The sequence below is a fragment of the Oryctolagus cuniculus genome, chromosome 16, assembly GCF_964237555.1.
Source record: "Oryctolagus cuniculus chromosome 16, mOryCun1.1, whole genome shotgun sequence".
NCBI lineage: Eukaryota > Metazoa > Chordata > Mammalia > Lagomorpha > Leporidae > Oryctolagus > Oryctolagus cuniculus.
Window position 1 is genome coordinate 53,163,708 of NC_091447.1, and position 18,700 is coordinate 53,182,407.

Consider the following 18,700-nt stretch of genomic DNA (forward strand, 5'->3'; position numbering starts at 1 on the left):
CCCCCCAACACCGTCCGCAGCCAGACTGTCTCACCGTGGCTTCTGAGGCACGAGAGGACAGTGTCCCGGTGCAGCTGTGGCCGGCACAGGGGTCCTTACCGTGCCCTCCTGGGTGCGGCGTGGCCGGGCTGCTCCGCAGGGCCTCGGGCGGGCTGAACGGGGAACAGCGCAGGGGCGTCTTCCCTGGAAGAGTGCACAGCCAGCGGCGTCAGGCTCCCTGCCGTGGCCGAGGCACAGGTGGCCGCGGCACACAGCCCGCCCCACCTTTCTTACCGTACGCGGTTTCTGGAGACACGGGGAACACCGGGGTCGCACACACAGGCTCCTTACCACTCGGCGCCCGGCCGTCGCACACGTCCAGGTCTGGCGGGTATGCAGTGACCACTGTCTGGAATGGACAGGGAGAGGAGGACAGGTGAGAGCGGGAGTCGGGGAGGCCACACCCAGCGGCGGCCCCCAGGCTGGCTACGGCGGGAGCCCTCGGCAGGCAGCCTCCCCGCCCCCAGGCACGGGGACTGGGAGCCATGGGGGGTGGGGGGGCGGGTGTCTTGTGTCCTTACAACGCAGAGCCACACAGCACTGACAGAGTTGTCTGCGGCAGCACCTGGAAATCAGCATTCCCGCATTCAAGCGAAAGCAGGGTGGAGTAACTGCACCACGGGCAGCGGCCAGCCTCCGCACCCGCTGGCTCAGCGCCCACAGAGGCAACCAATCGTGGGGAGGAAGCACCGGGAAAAGTCGTGGCACAGAGGGTCAAGCTGTCTCCTGCAACGCCGGCATCCCACATCAGAACACAGGGTCAGGCCCGGCTGCTCCACTCCCCACCCAGCTCCCTGCTGTGGCCTGGGAAAGCAGCAGAAGACGGCCCAACTGCTTGGGCCCTGCACCCCCGTGAGAGACCCTAATGGGATTCTGGGCTCCTGGCTTTGGTCTGGCTCAGCTGGGGAGTGAACCTGCAGATGGAAGACTGACCTCTCTCCCCTCCGCTGCCCACTCTTACCGCCTCTCTAATTAATTAATTAACTGAAAAGATTGAGAAGAGGACAGCTGCACCCACACTGTGCATGTAGTGGTCCCGTCAAGACCCTGCTGCAGCGGCACAGCCTGGCAGCCACGCGCTCGCCGAGGCAGCAGCTGCGACTCCAGGCACACGGGAAATGTGCACGGGTTCCACGCACGCTCGCCCTTCACCGCTGGGGCTGCAGCAGCTGCAAACTTGGGACCCTGGGGGGTTCTGGCCGCTCCCCCGCCCCCCGGCTGTGGAGGGACGCGTGTGCGGTGTTCAGAGATTCACGAGACACGGCCTGGATTACGACACAGCGCGCCCGGGGACAGGCAATGCCGGCCGCTTTCTCTCTGTAGAGCCGGCACTGCGGACGCCTCTGTTTTCCCAGCTACCCTGAAGTTCCCGGTCTCCCAACAGAAGGATAAGCAAAGTCCATTTAAAAGATCAAACATTTTGGATGCCATGACCTGTCTCTGATTCTGATTAGAAGCTGGAACTAGTCTCCCGAGAGGTCGGAGACACCTGTCGATGGGCCTTGTCCTCGGGCCGTGGGATGGCCGGGAGGAAGGGTGTGCTCGCGTTGGGGGTGCCGTCCATCTAGGGAGTCCTGAGGCCAGGATCATCGCTGTGCAACCTCTAACCCTCACAACCCGCCCGTGTGCCCACTCCACAGCCCAGAACGCAGAGGCATGGGCGGCCAGTGCAAGGTGGCCTTGCCCACACAGCACCCAGGCTGTCTGCCCACCACACACCTGGACTCCCACCCACTGCACCCGCCCATCACAGAGGAAGCAAGTGTCCACCAAACCCCAGGACAGGAGGAGGTGGGAACGAGACATGGATGGCCGCAGGACGCACCTCTTTGACGTCTGCAGGAGAGGAGAAAGGCACCAGGCCAGGGGCCGCGTCCACAGCTGGTTTCCCCCGGCCACACCTGGAGAAGGGCACCTGTGCCCCGGCATCGTTGTCATACTGGCCCAGGCTCCGCTTCCGCAGTCTCCCGCCCGGGGGCTCGTCACCCGAGGAGCCTGCAAGGGGAGACGGAGCTGCAGGGTGCGGGTCCCAGTGGAGCACACAGCTGTCCTTCAAACCCAGCTCAGAGCACCCATCAGCATCGGGCTGGGCAGACGCGGGCCTCTGCAGACAGACAAGCACCCAGGGCCGCCCTGGGGCTCCCAGGAGCTGGCACGCTCCCGGCAGCGCAGGCCTGTGGGGTGGACGAGCACAGGGACATGCCCCTGGAGCTGGGGTGGGGCGTGGTCAGCAGAACAGGCCCTTCACCCAGGCACCAGCGACCGGGACCGCCCGCCACAGCCGCCAGGTGCTGACTCCTGCTCTCAGCCAAGAGCCACGCTGCTCACACCGCGGGGCGGCGGCCGGGCTGGGACTGGGCTTAGCTTCAACCCGTCCCTAGGGAGTCCCAAGGCAGCTACGGAGACGCAGCCGGAAGGGAGGCCAAGGCGCATCCAGCAACATGGTGCCCGGGCACCCGAGGGGCCGCCACAGGGCAACTAGGACCTGCTCTGTAGCCGGGCCAGTGTCCCCTGTGACCCGTCCAGGGCTGCCTGCCTCACTCTCCCACACCATCTCACACTCACCACCCACAGGCACGCTCACACACACACACCGCACACACACTCCCACAGGCACACACAACACGCATGCACACACAACACATACACATGCTCACGGGTGCTCACACAACACACACGCACACACAACACACACACACGCACACACAGTACCCACTCACACGCACACATAATACACACCTTCACACGTGCACACAAATATGTGCTCACGGGTGCTCACACAATACACACATACACACACAGCACCCACACTCTCACAGGCACACACAACACGCACCTTCACACGTGCACACACACACACGCTCACGGGTGCTCGCACAATACACACACACACACACACAGCACCCACACTCCCACAGGCACACACAACACACACCTTCACACGTGCACACACACACACGCTCACGGGTGCTCACACAACACACACACACACAGCACCCACACTCCCACAGGCACACACAACACACACCTTCACATGTGCACATATACGCTCACAGTGCTCACACACTACACACACATGCACACATAGCACCACACTCCCACAGGCACACACAACACACACCTTCACACGTGCACACACACATGCTCACGGGTGCTCACACATGCACACACAGCACCCACACTCCCACAGGCACACACAACACACACCTTCACACGTGCACACACACATGCTCACGGGTGCTCACACAATACACACACACACAGCACCCACACTCCCACAGGCACACACAACACACACCTTCACACGTGCACACACACACACACTCACAGGTGTTCACACATGCACACACAGCACCCACACTCCCACAGGCACACACAACACGCACCTTCACACGTGCACACACACATGCTCACGGGTGCTCACACATGCACACACAGCACCCACACTCCCACAGGCACACACAACACACACCTTCACACGTGCACACAAACATGCTCACGGGTGCTCACACAATACACACACACACAGCACCCACACTCCCACAGGCACACACAACACACACCTTCACATGTGCACACACACACACGCTCACAGGTGTTCACACATGCACACACAGCACCCACACTCCCACAGGCACACACAACACGCACCTTCACACGTGCACACACACACACGCTCACGGGTGCTCACACAATACACACACACACAGCACCCACACTCCCACAGGCACACACAACATGCACCTTCACATGTGCACACACACACACGCTCACGGGTGCTCACACAATACACACACACACAGCACCCACACTCCCACAGGCACACACAACATGCACCTTCACATGTGCACACATACACACGCTCACGGGTGCTCACACATGCACACACAGCACCCACACTCCCACAGGCACACACAACACGCACCTTCACATGTGCACACACACACACAGCGGGGGCCGGGGCTCCTTGGCAAGGCACAGCCCCTAGCTGAAGGCGCCAGACCCAGGGCGGGAGCAGCCCGCACTCACCCACCCACACTCAGACACCAACAGCACAGGTCCTGAGCTACCCGGAGCCCTGTGGCCACTGCTCTGGTCAGCTCCACACGTCCAGAGGTCAACCCCACCTGGCCGCCTCTTCAGAAGGTCCCTAGGTGCCCTCCACACTGCTGCCCGTGCATGCCCGGATGCTTTCTGGGGTCTCACTGCACACCAGGAAGGAAACAGGGTAACTCCTGGGCTCTGCTGGCTGGGTTTTCTGGCTGGCCGAACACCCCTTGAGTGGAACAAGGGCGTGGCCACGGGATGCAGGATCCGACAGACAGGAGCTCTGCCCACATCCCAGCATAGCACAGGCCCCAGGGGGGCAGCTCCGACATCACCACCTGGGCAGTGCTGTGCTGCAGTGCCGGCATCCCATACGGGCGCTGGTTCAAATCCCAGCTGCTCCACTTCCAGTCCAGCTCCCAGCTAATAGCCTGGGACAGCAGTGGGAGATGCCCCAAGCGCTTGGGCCCTGCACTCGTGTGGGAGACCCAGATGGAGTTTCTGGCTCCCAGCTGTCGCAGCCATCTCCAGTGAACCAGCAGATGGGAGATCTCTGTCTCCCCTCTCTCTCTCTCTCTCAAATCAATCAATCACCCTGAAGAAAACCATCACCGTCACCTCCATCTCCGTCCTCCCCACCGTCCCCTCCAAGATCACCGTTGCGTTACGGTGCTGAACCGCGAGAGACTCTCAGGAAATGTTCAACCTCCACGTGGAACTGCCTTCCCACCAAGAACCAGATCTGAGGGGCCTGCTGGTGTGACACCGAGCTGCCCAGCTCTGCAGGACACACCGCCGGGTCCAGGAGGACCTGGGCAATACCATGCCCAACCCCCAACCCAACTCCTGGCCCCCTCCACGTTCAGGACACGGCCTGCACATGGTGGCGGGCTTCAGTGACTTCGGGATGCCGAAGTCTTAGCAGAACCAAAGCTGAGCGCCCGTCGGCATCCGGGTGGGGACGGCTGGCCAGCGGGGGTCCCTCCTGGAGAAGGCCGGGCGCTCTGGAGACTTCCAACCCTGCTGTCCTCCCGCGTGAGGGAGACTCAGGCGGGCTCCGGCCAGGCATGGCCGCCCGTCAACATGCAGGTGGACACGGTGATGGCACTGTCCTGGGCACATCACAGTGTGCTGGCCTTGCTGGGTCCCTTCCCAGTCAGCACAATGGAACTGGGGGTGCACGCACGGGACCCCAACTTGGCACCCTGACTGCCTCCTGCAGGCCAGCGGTGGAAATGGAGCACCCCCAGGCCTTCTGAGTCGGCCAGCGGGCCCTGATGAGGTTCCCTGTGGGCTCGTCCTGATTTTCCCTTTCTGTTGCTTTCTAGGCCAGCCCCTTCCACTCGAGAAATTTAGATTCCTGGGCCAGTATTGTGGCGTAGCAGGTTAAGCCGCCACCTGCAATGCCAGCATTCTATATGGGCACGGGTTCAAGTCCCGGCTGTTCCACTTCAGAGCCAGCTCCCTGCTAATGGCCTGGAAAAAGCTGTGGAAGATGACCAAGTGCTTGGGCCCTACACCCATGTGGGAGACCGAGATGAAGCTCCTGGCTGCTGGCTTTGTCCTGGCCCAGTCCCAGCCACTGCGGCCATTTAGGGAGTGAACCAGCAGGTGGAAGATCCCTAACTCTGCCTTGAATTTGAAGCACATAAAAATAAAAACAAATTTTAGATTTCTGGATCAAAAGGGCTCCGGCGTTGCCTGCACTTGCAGGGAGGGGGGACTTCCCCGCCCCACTCGTCAAATGGGCTGAGCCCTACAACATCAATGTTCTTTGCTGGGGTCGCTATGGAGACGAGAGGCCCTGTTCTGAGATCCAAGAGCCGGCCGTGCAGGCTGCTCGCAGGCCACTGAACCCTGTCCGGCCCCTTTACGCCAACAGCGGTGTGAGGCGTGCTCCTGCCCACGGGGCGCTGGGGCGGGCCGGCTCCAAGGGAGGGATCGCCTTGTTCTGCCGGGCCCCGGTGCTCGGCTGTCCCGTCAGCGTCCACCGGATGGCTCCCAGCTGCAGGTCTCCCAATGAGCTGGGCCTTTCTGAACTGCACATGGGTCTCCGTGGACTGGAATCCCGCGTGCTCACACCCACGTCTGACCTCTGCAGTTCTCACAGCACGGAAACAACGGGCAGACGGCCCGAGAGCCCCGACAGACCTAGAGGGAGGAACAAAGACCCGCAACCTGCATGCCGATGACCAAACGTGCACCCAACGTTCCCGGCTGCTGCTAATACGAAGTCTTCGCGTTTCAAAACTGCAGTTCTCTTATGAGGAAAAGAACTGAGGAAGGTCCAAAAGCAAAAGCGAAATTCTGGTTCTCAAAATGAGCCCATCAGGTTGTTTCATAATTAGCCAATCTGAGGGTGAAACACAGGAGCGGCCTTGGAGGGCTCAGCTGGAACACACGGCCACAGCATGCTAACCCGAGCCTGCAGCGCCCACCCGCTGCCCTGTGGTCAGCTAGCCCCGCCCACTTTGCAGAGCGCACATGACTCCAGAACCCGACACCCCACTGTTCCAGGCTCACGGCTCTGGACCACAGCTGAACTCGGCCCCACACCCGAGCCTGCTTCCCCCAGTGAGTCCCCCCCTCGGCTCCCACGCTCCCACCTCTGCCCGCCCTGGCCTCTGCTCTCAGGAACGCCTCTCACCTGCAGGACCCTCCCCACCCTGGCAATGCCCCCCAGGCCTCTGCCAGAGCTGTCGCCTCCATGAATGGTCTCCCACACCACGTGGCCAACCTGCAGCTGTGGGTGTGATCCGGGCATTTTAAACACCAACGCTTACCCCCATCCCTGCCCCCATGAGGCTGTCTCAGGGGCCCTGCTGCCCTCTCCATTCTTCCCGTCAGCCCCCAGGACACTGGCACTCACCCACGGCGCGTCTGCTTGCCCCACTAACCCACCCTCAGATGTGGAAACTCAGAGGAGTCAGGGACCCGCCCACAACCGCCCAGACAGCCGGTGCTGGGCCGGCTCCTGGTCTTGCCTGGCCAAGACCTCCACATGTGATGTGTGCACTCGGCTGGCCCCTTGGTGGGCCGGGCCTGATCCCTGTCACGCACCCACCCTGAGGAAGGCTTTTCCCGGACTCGCCCCTCCCTCCCGGCCTGACACTGGGGACCCTTGGGACCCCCCACAGTGCTCTCAGATTCCCGGGTCTGAAACCCTAATGGCAGAAACCACGAGGGAAATGTCCCCCTCAGGGGGTCTCACACTCAGCGAGACAGCGTGTCTGTCTCACCTTGCAGCCTGCCGCCAGCCCGGAGCGCACTTCCCACGCCGTCCACGTACACGGGGCCGCTGGCCGGGCCGCCCAGGGCGTTCATGTGGGTAGGGATGGGCTCGAAGGTGGGGTCCAGCTCCAGGATCAGCCTGTTGAGCTGCTCGATGGACTGGTCGATGTCCAGGGTCGGGGAGCCCGGGGAGGGGCCTGCACCCAGCTCCTGGCCAGCTCCATTCACGACCCTGTCCCCTGCACTCCTGGGTGTCGGCAGCTGGGAGTCGCGTGCACACAGTCCAGTGCCAGTGCCCCTCTGGGCGGTCACCCGGCTGCTGGCCGTGCGGCTGGGGGAGACCTGGACACTGGGCTGTGCCTGGATAAGGCTGGGGCTGTCTGCAGTGCCGCGGCCCACGAGCCTGGCCTCCCCGGCGGGCGCAAGGCCATAGTGATGGGCGGCCACCATCTGTTGCTGGCGCACCCAGGTCTGCGTGGAGTAGCCGTCAGGTCCGTAGGCCTGCGTCTGCGCCGACACCGAGGGCTTCCACAGAGGCGGCGGCGGCTGCCTGGGCTCCCGGCCCCCGAACGTCCGCTCCCGCTCGTAGAGGCCATCCACGCCGAGGCCCAGCTCCGGGGTCAGCGCACACAGCGGCTCCTCGCCCACGTGGCTGCCGAAGCCATCGGACAGGAGGGAGTTCTGGCTGCTTTTGTGGCAGGGGAAGGGGCCCAGGGGGGCCGGCGGCCCCTCCGAGGAGGACAGGGTGCCCAGGCTATCCACGCTGTGCAGGTCATGGTGTGGCATCTCGTCGTCCAGGATGTCGGTCTCCTTCAGCGCGGCGTCCCCGTTCACGTGGACCTGGGCCGGCACCACCAGCCGCGTCCCGCTGCCCTGGCTGTGCGCGTCGGCCATGTCTTTGAGGGCAGGCCCCGACTCCTGCAGGCCGAAGCCGCGGAGAAGCTGGTCCAACTCCGCCTTCTCCTGGGGGCTCAGGCCCCTCCTGCCGCCCGGGGCCGGCCGCTCCTCCGTCCTGTCGGTCCGGACCGAGGCGGTAGAATGGCCCGAGTCGCTGCTGACCGACAGTGTGTGCTCGCCGTGCTCCGGGCTGCCAGCGGCTGGTCCCGTCTGGGGGCCGCTGGGGATGCCGGGGTCGGAGGTGCTCTTCTTCCTCACCTTGGCATAGAGGCTGCCATCCACGGGGCCGTGCGTGTGCAACACTGTGGGGAGGGGAGAGGCGGTCAGCGTGGGGGCAGGGCACTCGAGGGGGAGGGGGAGGGGCGGTCAGCATGGGGCAGGGCACTCATGGGGGAGGGGGAGAGGGAGTCAGTGTGGGGACAGACAGGGCACTCGTGGGGGAGGGGAAGAGGTGGTCAGCATGGGGCAGGGCACTTGTGGGGGAGGGGGAGAGGGGGTCAGTGTGGGGACAGACAGGGCACTCGTCGGGGAGGGGAAGAGGTGGTCAGTGTGGGGACAGACAGGGCACTCATGGGGAGGGGAAGAGGTGGTCAGTGTGGGGACAGACAGGGCACTCGTGGGGGAGGGGGAGAGGGGGTCAGTGTGGGGACAGACAGGGCACTCATGGGGAGGGGAGAGGCGGTCAGCGTGGGGACAGGGCACTCGAGGGGGAGGGGGAGAGGTGGTCAGCATGGGGCAGGGCACTTGTGGGGGAGGGGGAGGGAGCGGTCAGCGTGGGGGCAGGGCACTCGAGGGGGAGGGGGAGGGGCGGTCAGCATGGGGCAGGGCACTTGAGGGGGAGGGGGAGGGGCGGTCAGTGTGGGGACAGACAGGGCACTCGTCGGGGAGGGGAAGAGGTGGTCAGCGTGGGGACAGGGCAGCTGCACGGGCCCTTGGGAGCAGCACACGGCAGTAGGATGGTAGCTCTGCTGGGTTCCCACGCCCTCCCTCCCTGTCTGTCCTATCCATTCATCAACCCTAGCTAATTCATCTGTAGGTATTAAGTATGTATACATTATCTACATGTACACATGTACCTATCTTGTCTCTTCTAAGTATGTGTGTACATAGTGTACATCTATGTATACGTATGTATCTAGCCTATCAGTTCTATGTTTGTATATAAGCACGTATCCATTTATTATCTACATGTACAGATGTATCTATCCTATGTATCCTGTCAATTCTATCTGTATGTATGCACGTGTATGCATCTACCCATGTATTCATGTATCTACATGTATGCATGCATCTATCTACACACGGCATGTGTGTACACATTCATCTGTCTACATGTGTGAACCTTCATGTTCATGCTCCATGTATTATCCATGTATCTACTTGCATGTGTATTTATGTGTGCATGCATGCATCTCTGTACACGTGCATGTGTGTAGTATGTGTATGCACACTCTACATGCGTGCATCTCTGTGCATGCACCTATGTATCTGTATCTGCACGCACACATCTGTCTATCTATCTATGTATATGTGCATCTGCCTACACGTGTGCATATGCATGCAGGTCTACATGCATGTATGGATGGACACGTGCATCTGTGTGCACCTACATGTATGTACTATCTGTGTGTACATAGATACATGCATCTATGCATGTATATGCATGCACCTACATGCATGTATGTGTTATCTGCATTCGGGCACTGTGTGTATCTATCTACATGCATGTATGTATCTATATGCATGTGTGTATCTGTGTGTGCACCTACACGTATCTGTGTGCACCTATGTACATGTAGTATGTGTCTGCATGCATGTGTACACACCTATCTATCTCTGTGTATCATCTACCTACCCACCCCCTGTGTTCATCGCAGCAGAGTGAACACCAGCAGAAAAAACGCAAACACCCATCGTCCTCAGGTGCGAATCGCACCCACCGTTCCTCGCCGACACTGCCCGAGAGAAAAGCTCTGGGACCTCTCCCAGTGGGACTCCCGCTGCCGGCCGCTCAGGTCCTCATTACTGTGGACATGAGCCCAGCTCAGCGCGCCAACCCCCAGCAAACTGCTCTCCCGAGACACACTGCGTGCCGCCCTCTCAAGACCACCCCATCCGCGGCCAGAACACAGCGCAAGGGAAGTGCGAGAGCGGACCCCGGCCACCTGCTTAGCACAGCATCCTGGGGTCCCACAGGGGCCCGATGAGGTGTCAGGACCACACACCCCTTCAGGCTGACCCGTGTGGCCGTGGGGAATGACAGGAGAACCCAATCCAGTGCCTCGCTGTGGGCAGGAGGAGCTGACCGTCCGCTGTTACTGATGACAGCGCGGCTGTGGCATCCAGGGACTGGGAGCCCAGCCACAGAGGGCGTGTCCCAGCAGGAGCCCCCTGCGTGGGCGGAGCTGGCCTCCCCCTCCCTGCTGCCTGGCCTGTGAAATTGCTGGCATTCCACAACAGTCCAGCTGTCTGGGGCACGCCTCCCAGCAGGCTCGGGACCTGGCCCTGCCCCGAGCGAGGGTCCCAGGCTGCAGACGGAACGTCCTGCCGTGCTCAGGGTCCAGGCTGCGGGGCAGGGCCCCAGAAGCTCCCCGTGCTGCACCGAGTGCCCCAGGCTTCCATTCTGTTCCAGCTGCGCCAGGAAGTGGGGCTGCGGGAAGTCCTGTCAGGACCGGCCCTGGCCAGTCCTGAAGCCTGTTGTCCACTGAACACCTAAGACAGGGCAAGCGGACACGCCTTTTCAACCCCTTGCTCGGTCCAGCCTCACGCCAGACCCCGAGGGGGCCGTTGCTTGTTTGCTACAAGGGCTTGAGGACAATGCACGCCTTGTGCTGCAGGAGGCAGTGTGGGCCCAGAACCCGGAAGCACGGGTGCTCTGCTGCCCCACTCCAGTCCACTGAGGCTGCCAGCGGCCCCGCCCAGGGGGAGGTGGCCGCAAAGTCACATGGCTCTGATCCACGAGTGACCCCAGGCCAGGCTTCAGACCCAGCGGACGCCGAGAGCACTTTGTGTACCCTGCAAGTTGAACAGGGCACCTGCAAAGGCCCTGTGCACACCCAGCAGCTGGCGGGGGGCCAGGGGCCGACTGTGGGGGCTGTGCCAGAGAAGGGCCTCTCTCAGCAGCTCCGGCATCCCAGGGACCCCAGATACGAATCCCAGCTCAGCTGGACTTGCCCTCGGGGCTCTACTGACCCCTGTGCTCACCCTGGCCTTTACCTTTGAAAGCCACGAGTGGTCCCATACCACAGGGGACCTGACACTGCACCCACAGAGCACGCAACGTCTGAGCAAACTCCCGCTGAAGTCCACTCCTGTTCGGGACCTTCTGTTGCTAAGCAACAGCAAACTAACAGGAGACAGGGCTGTCAGTCCTGCTATGGGGCAGATGAGGAGAGGATGTAGGGGGAGGAGGAGGATGGAGAGACACTGAAGAGGGGTCTCTGCTCTGTTACAAACAGAGTGACCCTACTGCCAGGGAGCGTGCTGGGTGGGAGGTCAGAGCACTGACCCCCGGGCCGCTCTGGACCCCAGGCTGCACTGACCCCCGGGCCGCACTGCCCACCAGGCCACATGGCCAGAGCACCAGTCTGCCATGGCGGCAGCAGGTTTCCCACCACTGAGGCTGCCCTGGTGGCCCCCAGAGCCTTCTTCAGTCTGAACTGAAACAAGCGACTCAGTGACCAAAACCCAAATGAGTGGTTGGCGCTGTGGCGTAGCGGGTAAAGCCACTGCCTGCAGTGCCATTATTCTATCTGGGCGCAGGTTCGAGTCCCAGCTTCTCCACTTCCAATCCAGATGTGGCCTGGGAAAGCAGCAGCAGATGGCCCAAGTGCTTGGGCCCCTGCACCTGTGTGAGAGGCCCAGAAGAAGCTCCTGGCTCCTGGCTATGGATTGGCTCAGCTCCAGCGATTGCAACCATTTGGGGAGTGAACTTTCTTTCTAACTCTGTCTTTCAAATAAATAAACAAATCTTAAAAAAAAAAAAAAGGCAATGAATATGAAAGCTACAGGACAATAGTAAGAAACAAATCCAAGACAGAGGGGCCCACACTCATGGACGTCCCAGGAGCACGGATCCTCCCACAGGTACGGGGCTCAGGGAGGCCGCCGGACGCCTGCATCTGTGATCCCGTGTGGCGCAGGGCAAAGGGGGGCGGAGGGGAGCAGAGGGGAGCAGGCCCTCACGTTTCCTGCCACAGAGCCACACTGTGCAAGAGGGACTCCCACTCGAGTCGGATGACCGAGACGTCCTCTCGTCCTGCCGGTGTGTTCCCGGTCACAGCTGGACGATCTGGACCCTGGCTCTCCATTTACAGAACGTGCTACTTAACTCCTGTCTTTCCGTGACATTCTGAGAACCAGAGCATGTGCGTGTGGAGTGCTCAGCCCACGGACTGAACAATGGCACCACAGCCACTGCACAAGCCACCCCCACCTGGACAAGGCTGGCGTCCGCTCCCAGCACTCATCGCCTCAGTGCCTGCCTGGTGATTCCAAGACCACGAAGGCACGCACCTGCCACGCTCGGCCTGGCGCCCCGGACCGCCCCTCCCTGCTGGGTCCTCGTCTACAGCAGGCAGCCGGCTGCAGAAGCACCTCCCACTGAGCACACTGATCCCTGCTGGGTCCTCGTCCACACCCACTGAGCACACTGACCGTGCCGTCTCTGCCGCCCCACTCCCCATAGCAGCACAGGCTTCCCTGCCCCCTCTGGTGTCCCCAGCAGTGGCTACTGAGTACCACAGAGACAAAATGTTCCGGCTTGTTCTCCCACGGCAGAACCTGGGAGCGCCTCTGGAAACACGCTCGCTGCCTTAGCAGGCAAAACAAATAAACTAAACACGATCAACAGAAACCAAACACACAAGCAGCCGCCAACAAGGGCTGAAGTCCCCACTCCTGGACATCCAAACCACCTCTTAGAGACAACACAGCCAGGTCAGGCTGCGCAGGTGAGCCGGGAGGAGGGCTGGCCCTGGTCCCCTCACCTGGCTGGTCTTCAAAGGACTCAGAACAGAAGCAGAAAAGTACCTGACGTCACCTGACCTCAGGGCTCTGGAAGCAAGGAGGAAGAAAGCCGCGTCTCCAAAGTCAGCTCCACGTGCCCAGGGAGCAGGGAGCAGGAGAGAGAGCCGTGGCACTGGCACACCACCCGGCCACAGTGCACTCAGAAGCAGCGGACAAGGACGAAGCAGGCAGCCTTGGCAAACAGCAGGTGCATAACAAATGGTCCTGTACCGTTCCCCATTTCTCGTTCGCCCACCTGCCACCCGCGTAGGGGCTCCTTGTTCTGCTCACCTGAGCGTGTCTACCCTCTCGGGGTGACCTTGAGCGACGCACAGCGCTACGGCAGCAAAACGCTTCCTATTGTAGCTTTGCTTCCAAGACCCAGTGCAAAACGCACAGGACAAGAGCAGCAAGAAGAGACAGTAACCAGAATCCTAATGGGCAGTGGGGGCAGGGACGGCACGTGGCAGCCGGCCAGCCTCTCCAGGGAAACCCACGGCCTGCCCAGCCTCAGAGGACGCCTTCCAGCATGGAGACCGCCCCGATGATACGGCTCTGGCTGGCAAAGGTGAAGCTCAAAGTCACCGTCTGCAACCAGACCAGAGAACTGACGCGCCCAAAGTCACCGTCTGCAACCAGACCAGAGAACTGACGCGCCCACCTATGTCCTAGGCACAGGCTCTGGCTGGGGTCCCCGCCATCCCGAGGGCTGGAGGGAGGCGTCTGCAGGGCTTAGAGACGCAGCTGTGTCTAGGGAGCCCGGGGAGCTGTGGAAGTCCCAGGGCCTTGCGAGGTGGGGGTGGGGGTGGAGGTTGGAATTGAAAGGAGACAGGTTCTGGAAGGTTTCGTGGGGTCTCTCACCCACCCCTTCCTCTCGAATACTAGTCACCCTAGGGACCTGTCCAGGACCCCCGCAGGGACCACACCCCACAGATGCTCACATCAAAGGGCCCGGTGTCCTCCTGTGCACTGAGTCACCTCCAGACAACGAATCAGCCATGTGACATCACAGCCACATAAACTGGTGTCACTCTGCACCGTCCACAGTGACAGGCGTCTGTGTGCCAGCACAGGTGCAGTCGGGGTCTGAGCACTTCTGACCCGCGGCTGGTTGAATCTGGGGTGTGGGGTTTGAGGACAATGGGCAAGGTCCAGAGACAGGCTTCAGCTTTCCGGCTGCCAGCACGGGGGGCAGGGGAGATCTGGTCTGAGCTGCGTTCTACACGTGCAGAAGCCGCTTCTCTGAACGCTGCTGAGTGAGCCCCTCCCCCCTGCACTGGATGGTAGTGCGGGCGCTGGACCTGCCTATCTGCAGTGCACACAGCTCGTGGGGCCGGGCTGCACGGTGTGGAGCGGCCAGAGGCCTCCCCGGTGCTGGCTGGAACACGCAGGAACAGGGCCCCTGGATTTCAGCCCCTGCACGTGGAGGTGTCCGTCCCAGCCCTGCAGGGCTGAGCAGGAGAGCATGGGACAGGGCTGTGCGGGCTTTGCAAGTGGCAGTCAGCCCCCAGCACTGACGCTGAAATGGGCAGGTGCAGAGACTCTGGTGGGGTCCCCAGGGCTGCAGGTGCTGCCTGAGCCTCGAGGCTACTTCTTAAGGGGACAGGGTGTCCCAGGGCGCCCTGGAGCTGCAGCTGCACCAGGAGCCGGGCTGAAATCCAGGCACCCTGTTCCTGCGCGTTCCAGCCAGCACCGGGGAGGCCTCTGGCCGCTCCACACCGTGCAGCCCGGACCCACGAGCTGTGTGCACTGCAGATGGGCCCACCCCCACGCACAGAAGTCTTCATCGCTTCTCGATGAAACAAGGTTTGCTCTTACTGCCTCTGTGCTTACTGAAGATTTCCCTGGTCTGTGTTGTGTTGTTCCCACTGCAGAGAACTCCAACCGCTAACCAGTGATGAGCACACACAGCGTCACGGTGCAGCAGGTGACGCTGCCTTTCGGGGTGCCGGGGTCCACACCCCAGAACCTCTCTTCCGATTCAGCTCCCTAACGCACCCTGGGAGGCAGCAGATGATGCCTCACGTGTCTGAGCCCCTGCCACCCACATGCGGGTCCTGGAAGGAGTTCCGGGATCTTGGCTTGGGCCGGGTCCAGCCCTGGCATTCCAGGCATTTAGGGAGTGAACCAGTGGATGGAACCCCCCAAGTAGACGAAAATAAACAAACAAAACTGATGCCCACACCGGACCTCAACCTACAAACCCAAAGGCACCGCGGCTCTGGGATGAGATGTGGCCTCGTCCTCTTTCTCTTTTCAACACTGAGAACCAAGATGGGAACAAACTTCACGGTGGAGAAGGCAGCCTCACTTCTCTCCCTGGGCAGCTCCGCCCAGCCGGCTCCTAGTGCAGCTGCAGCTCCAGGGCCCCCAGCAGCCCCGGGAGCCTCAGCCAGAAGGCGGGCAGGACACCGGCAGGTAGCGCACAGAACACCTTGCAAGGCCAGCCGGAGAGGACCCTGGAAAACCCCGCTCCAGGGTACACAGCTGAGCTCTGTGCTCACCCTCCCCAAACACGCAGGCTGCACATTCTCAGAGAAACAAATAACAGGAGCAAGGGCCGGAGCCGCCCTTCCAAGGAGGCCCGCCCGCGCAGCCACGGCCGCCCGCCCTCTGAGGGCTGGATTCCAGGCCCTCCCCAGGGCTCCTGGGCGAGGCTCTGGAATGTGCTGGGGTTCCCGGCGGGGCTGTGACAGGCGGTTCCCGCACACAGCCACCGCACCCGGCCAGCAGCACACACAGCAAAGCCGGCTAGGGCACTCTGGCGCCTGTGCTGGCCGCCTCCTGACCCTCAGTCACAGCCTAGGCAAACAGGAGGTCCCCTGGCCTCCCTCACATGCCACCCAAGCCGCCAGCTCCAGGGCGGACCCATGCCACATGCAGGACCAACCCTGGACTCCCCCCACCCCCAGGGAGGCCGACCACCAGCCTCCTCCAGCTTTGCAAGCGCATCGGGGCGCCTACACCAGGCTGCAGCGGCAGCTCCGCTCACTGCCCCGCGACTCCACCCCCGTGGCTGCCGGCCAGCATCGTCGCCCACCCTCCAAATGCTGGCGAGTCGCACACAGGCACAGAGAAGCTGTGGGCGCCCAGGAGCTACATGCATACACACACACGCACACACACACACACACGCAAACACATCCACACTTGCACGCACATGCTCCCCGCCTACCTTCCTTCAGAACACCCTGCAGCTGGTCGCCTATGCCACCGGGAGCCCCCGTTTTCCAGCCCCCTATGCTACCGGGGGGGCCCGTTTTCTAGCCGCGCCCTGGGGTGGGGGCTGCCGCCTCCCTCCCTGGGCTCTGGACCCTGCTCCTCCAGGCTGCGCACAACGCAAGGCTCACCAGATTCCCACAAACAGGCCAGTGCAATGTAAACACGAGGGTGGAGTCTGGTGAATCAGGTTTAGTGAAATTTGAACTCTGGAGGCAGGAGGCGGGGCCAGGGCTCCTGTGAGAGTCCCCAACCCCGACCAGCTGTGCCTTGCCCTGGAGCGGCGAGCGCCGGCACTGCCTGCACACCTCAGGGACCGCTTTGCTGGAAACACCTCGGGGACCCGCTTTGCTGGAAACGCTATGCCTCTGGCACACCCCTGCCTCTGAGCCCCAGAAGCCAGCGCTGGCCGCCTCTGGCCTCCCTGTGCTCGCGCAGGTGGGCTTCAGCCAGCGGCCCGCCCCGGGCTTCGGCTGACCACTGACCATATGCTTTGCTCTCCCCCCATGGCCAACAGGCGGCGCTGTCCTGATGGCCCCGGGGTCCCCCAGCACAACGGGAACCCGTGTCACTGTCACTGCCAATCAGCTGGGCTGCAGATATAGAGGGAAGGGGGCGGGACACACCCCCAGCACAGCACCCAGAACGGCCCGGGAGGCTCCCAGTGCCCCGGGAGGGGAGAGCCTGTAGAGGCCTCTGTTACCTGTGCTGCTCTGCAGGGAGCCTCCACCGAGCCACCCCCCCCCCCCCCAGGGACCCAAGCCCAGCAGGGAAGGTGGTGAGTGTGACTCATCCCCTGCATTGTTCCTTCAAGGAATACTTATCGAAAGACAGGAGGAAGAGAGATCTGCACAGGGGACGGGGCCTCGCCCAGCAGCCCAGCGAGGGCCCGCCCACAGGACAGCACTCCTGGGAGCGGAGCTCCGCTTCACAAACTTGTGCGAGAGAACCAGCTGAGGCATCAGTGGTGAGCAGGAGCGGCAGATGCACAGACACAAGACCTCGCCTGCCCTGCGTGGGGCTGCCACGAGACAGAGCCACGGGAGCGCAAACCTGCCGGCCACCTTGCAGAGCCCGCCCAACGCCCACGATGTCGGGGGCGCCCGTAGGGTCCCAGCGCTCTGGCTTCCCTCCTCCTGGGAGGCAGGGGAGGCCCGGAGCCTGGGCCTTGGAGACCTGAGGCAAAGCCACACAGGACGATGGGTACCTCGAGGCCATTTCCCGCCATCCCCCGGGTGAGAAAGGTGAGGGGCTACTGACACCGAGGACAGCGCAGCTGGACCCCTCCAGCCCGAGCCCCCACCCAGCACGCTTACGCCGACAACCGCCACCCACTGCGGAGACAATGCCCCCCGGCCCCATTATGGCTCCGTGCAGAGGGTGGGCACGTCTCTCACCAGGAGGAAGCCACTGGCCTCCGGTCCCCAGCAGCTCCTAAGCCAGGCAACACCAGAACTCGAAGCTTAGCCAACAGCAGCATCAGGCCAGGAAGGGGACCCTCAGGTCGGGGGCTGAGAGAGGCCAAGGAAGGCGTTCCCGGTGCCCAGAGCTGGCCGTCGCCCCCCACCAGCCCGTCACCAGTGACCACGCGCCCATCCCACTGTTCTGCAAGATCCAAACGCAGAGCCACATGCTGCTGTGGGCCAGCAAACAGGATGCAGCGAGGGTCCATGTGTCCCACCCTCCATGTGTGACTCCCACCACGCCCAGCTCAGTCACAGTCCCCAGCAGACGGGCAGCAGCCAGAGCCCCAGCCCACGTGATAGAAACAGAATGACCACTGTCACGGCCGACAGCACGGGAGCCCAGACAGCCCAGGGCCCGCAGCAGCGTCTGACTTCTGGTGGGAATGGCTCCCCTGGGCGCCCGGGTTCCTACAAGGACCACGCTACTTGGGGAGGCCCCTTCAGGCGGCAACCTGTGCACCCCAGACGGTCCCTACCCCCCAGCCCCCCAACGTTCACGCAAACTGCTGTGGAAGGCAGCAGAAGACGGCCCAAGTGCACGTGGGAGCCGTGGACAGAACTCGGGGTTCCCGTCTCTGGCCTGACTGTTGCTGGCATTTGAAGAGAGAATCGGTGGCTTCGAAGAGCTCTCTGCCTGTCTCCTGCCGGCCTCTCAATAAATAAATAAAATTAAGTTTTTCACACTGCTAGTAGACAAGCGTTAGAGCGCCCCCAACACAAGGAAACGGGGGTCCTGTCGTGCTCAGCCACGCTGGGCCCCGTGGGCCTCCTCATCGGCATGGCCCCCTCAGTCA

General features: G+C 62.3%; 1 protein-coding gene across 9 annotated transcripts in view; it reads right to left on the reverse strand.

The window, feature by feature from the left end:
- The window catches only part of TNS3 (tensin 3), a 188,445-nt gene that overhangs the window by 52,878 nt on the left and 116,867 nt on the right, over positions 1-18,700 (reverse strand). For all 9 annotated transcript variants that reach the window (XM_070059452.1, XM_070059446.1, XM_070059450.1 and 6 more), the window contains 4 exons: positions 7,326-8,516; positions 1,865-2,034; positions 274-388; positions 100-183 (listed from right to left, as the gene is read on the reverse strand). In XM_070059452.1, the coding sequence (XP_069915553.1) occupies positions 100-183; positions 274-388; positions 1,865-2,034; positions 7,326-8,516 (1,560 nt within the window). The remainder of the gene's footprint in view (positions 1-99; positions 184-273; positions 389-1,864; positions 2,035-7,325; positions 8,517-18,700) is intronic.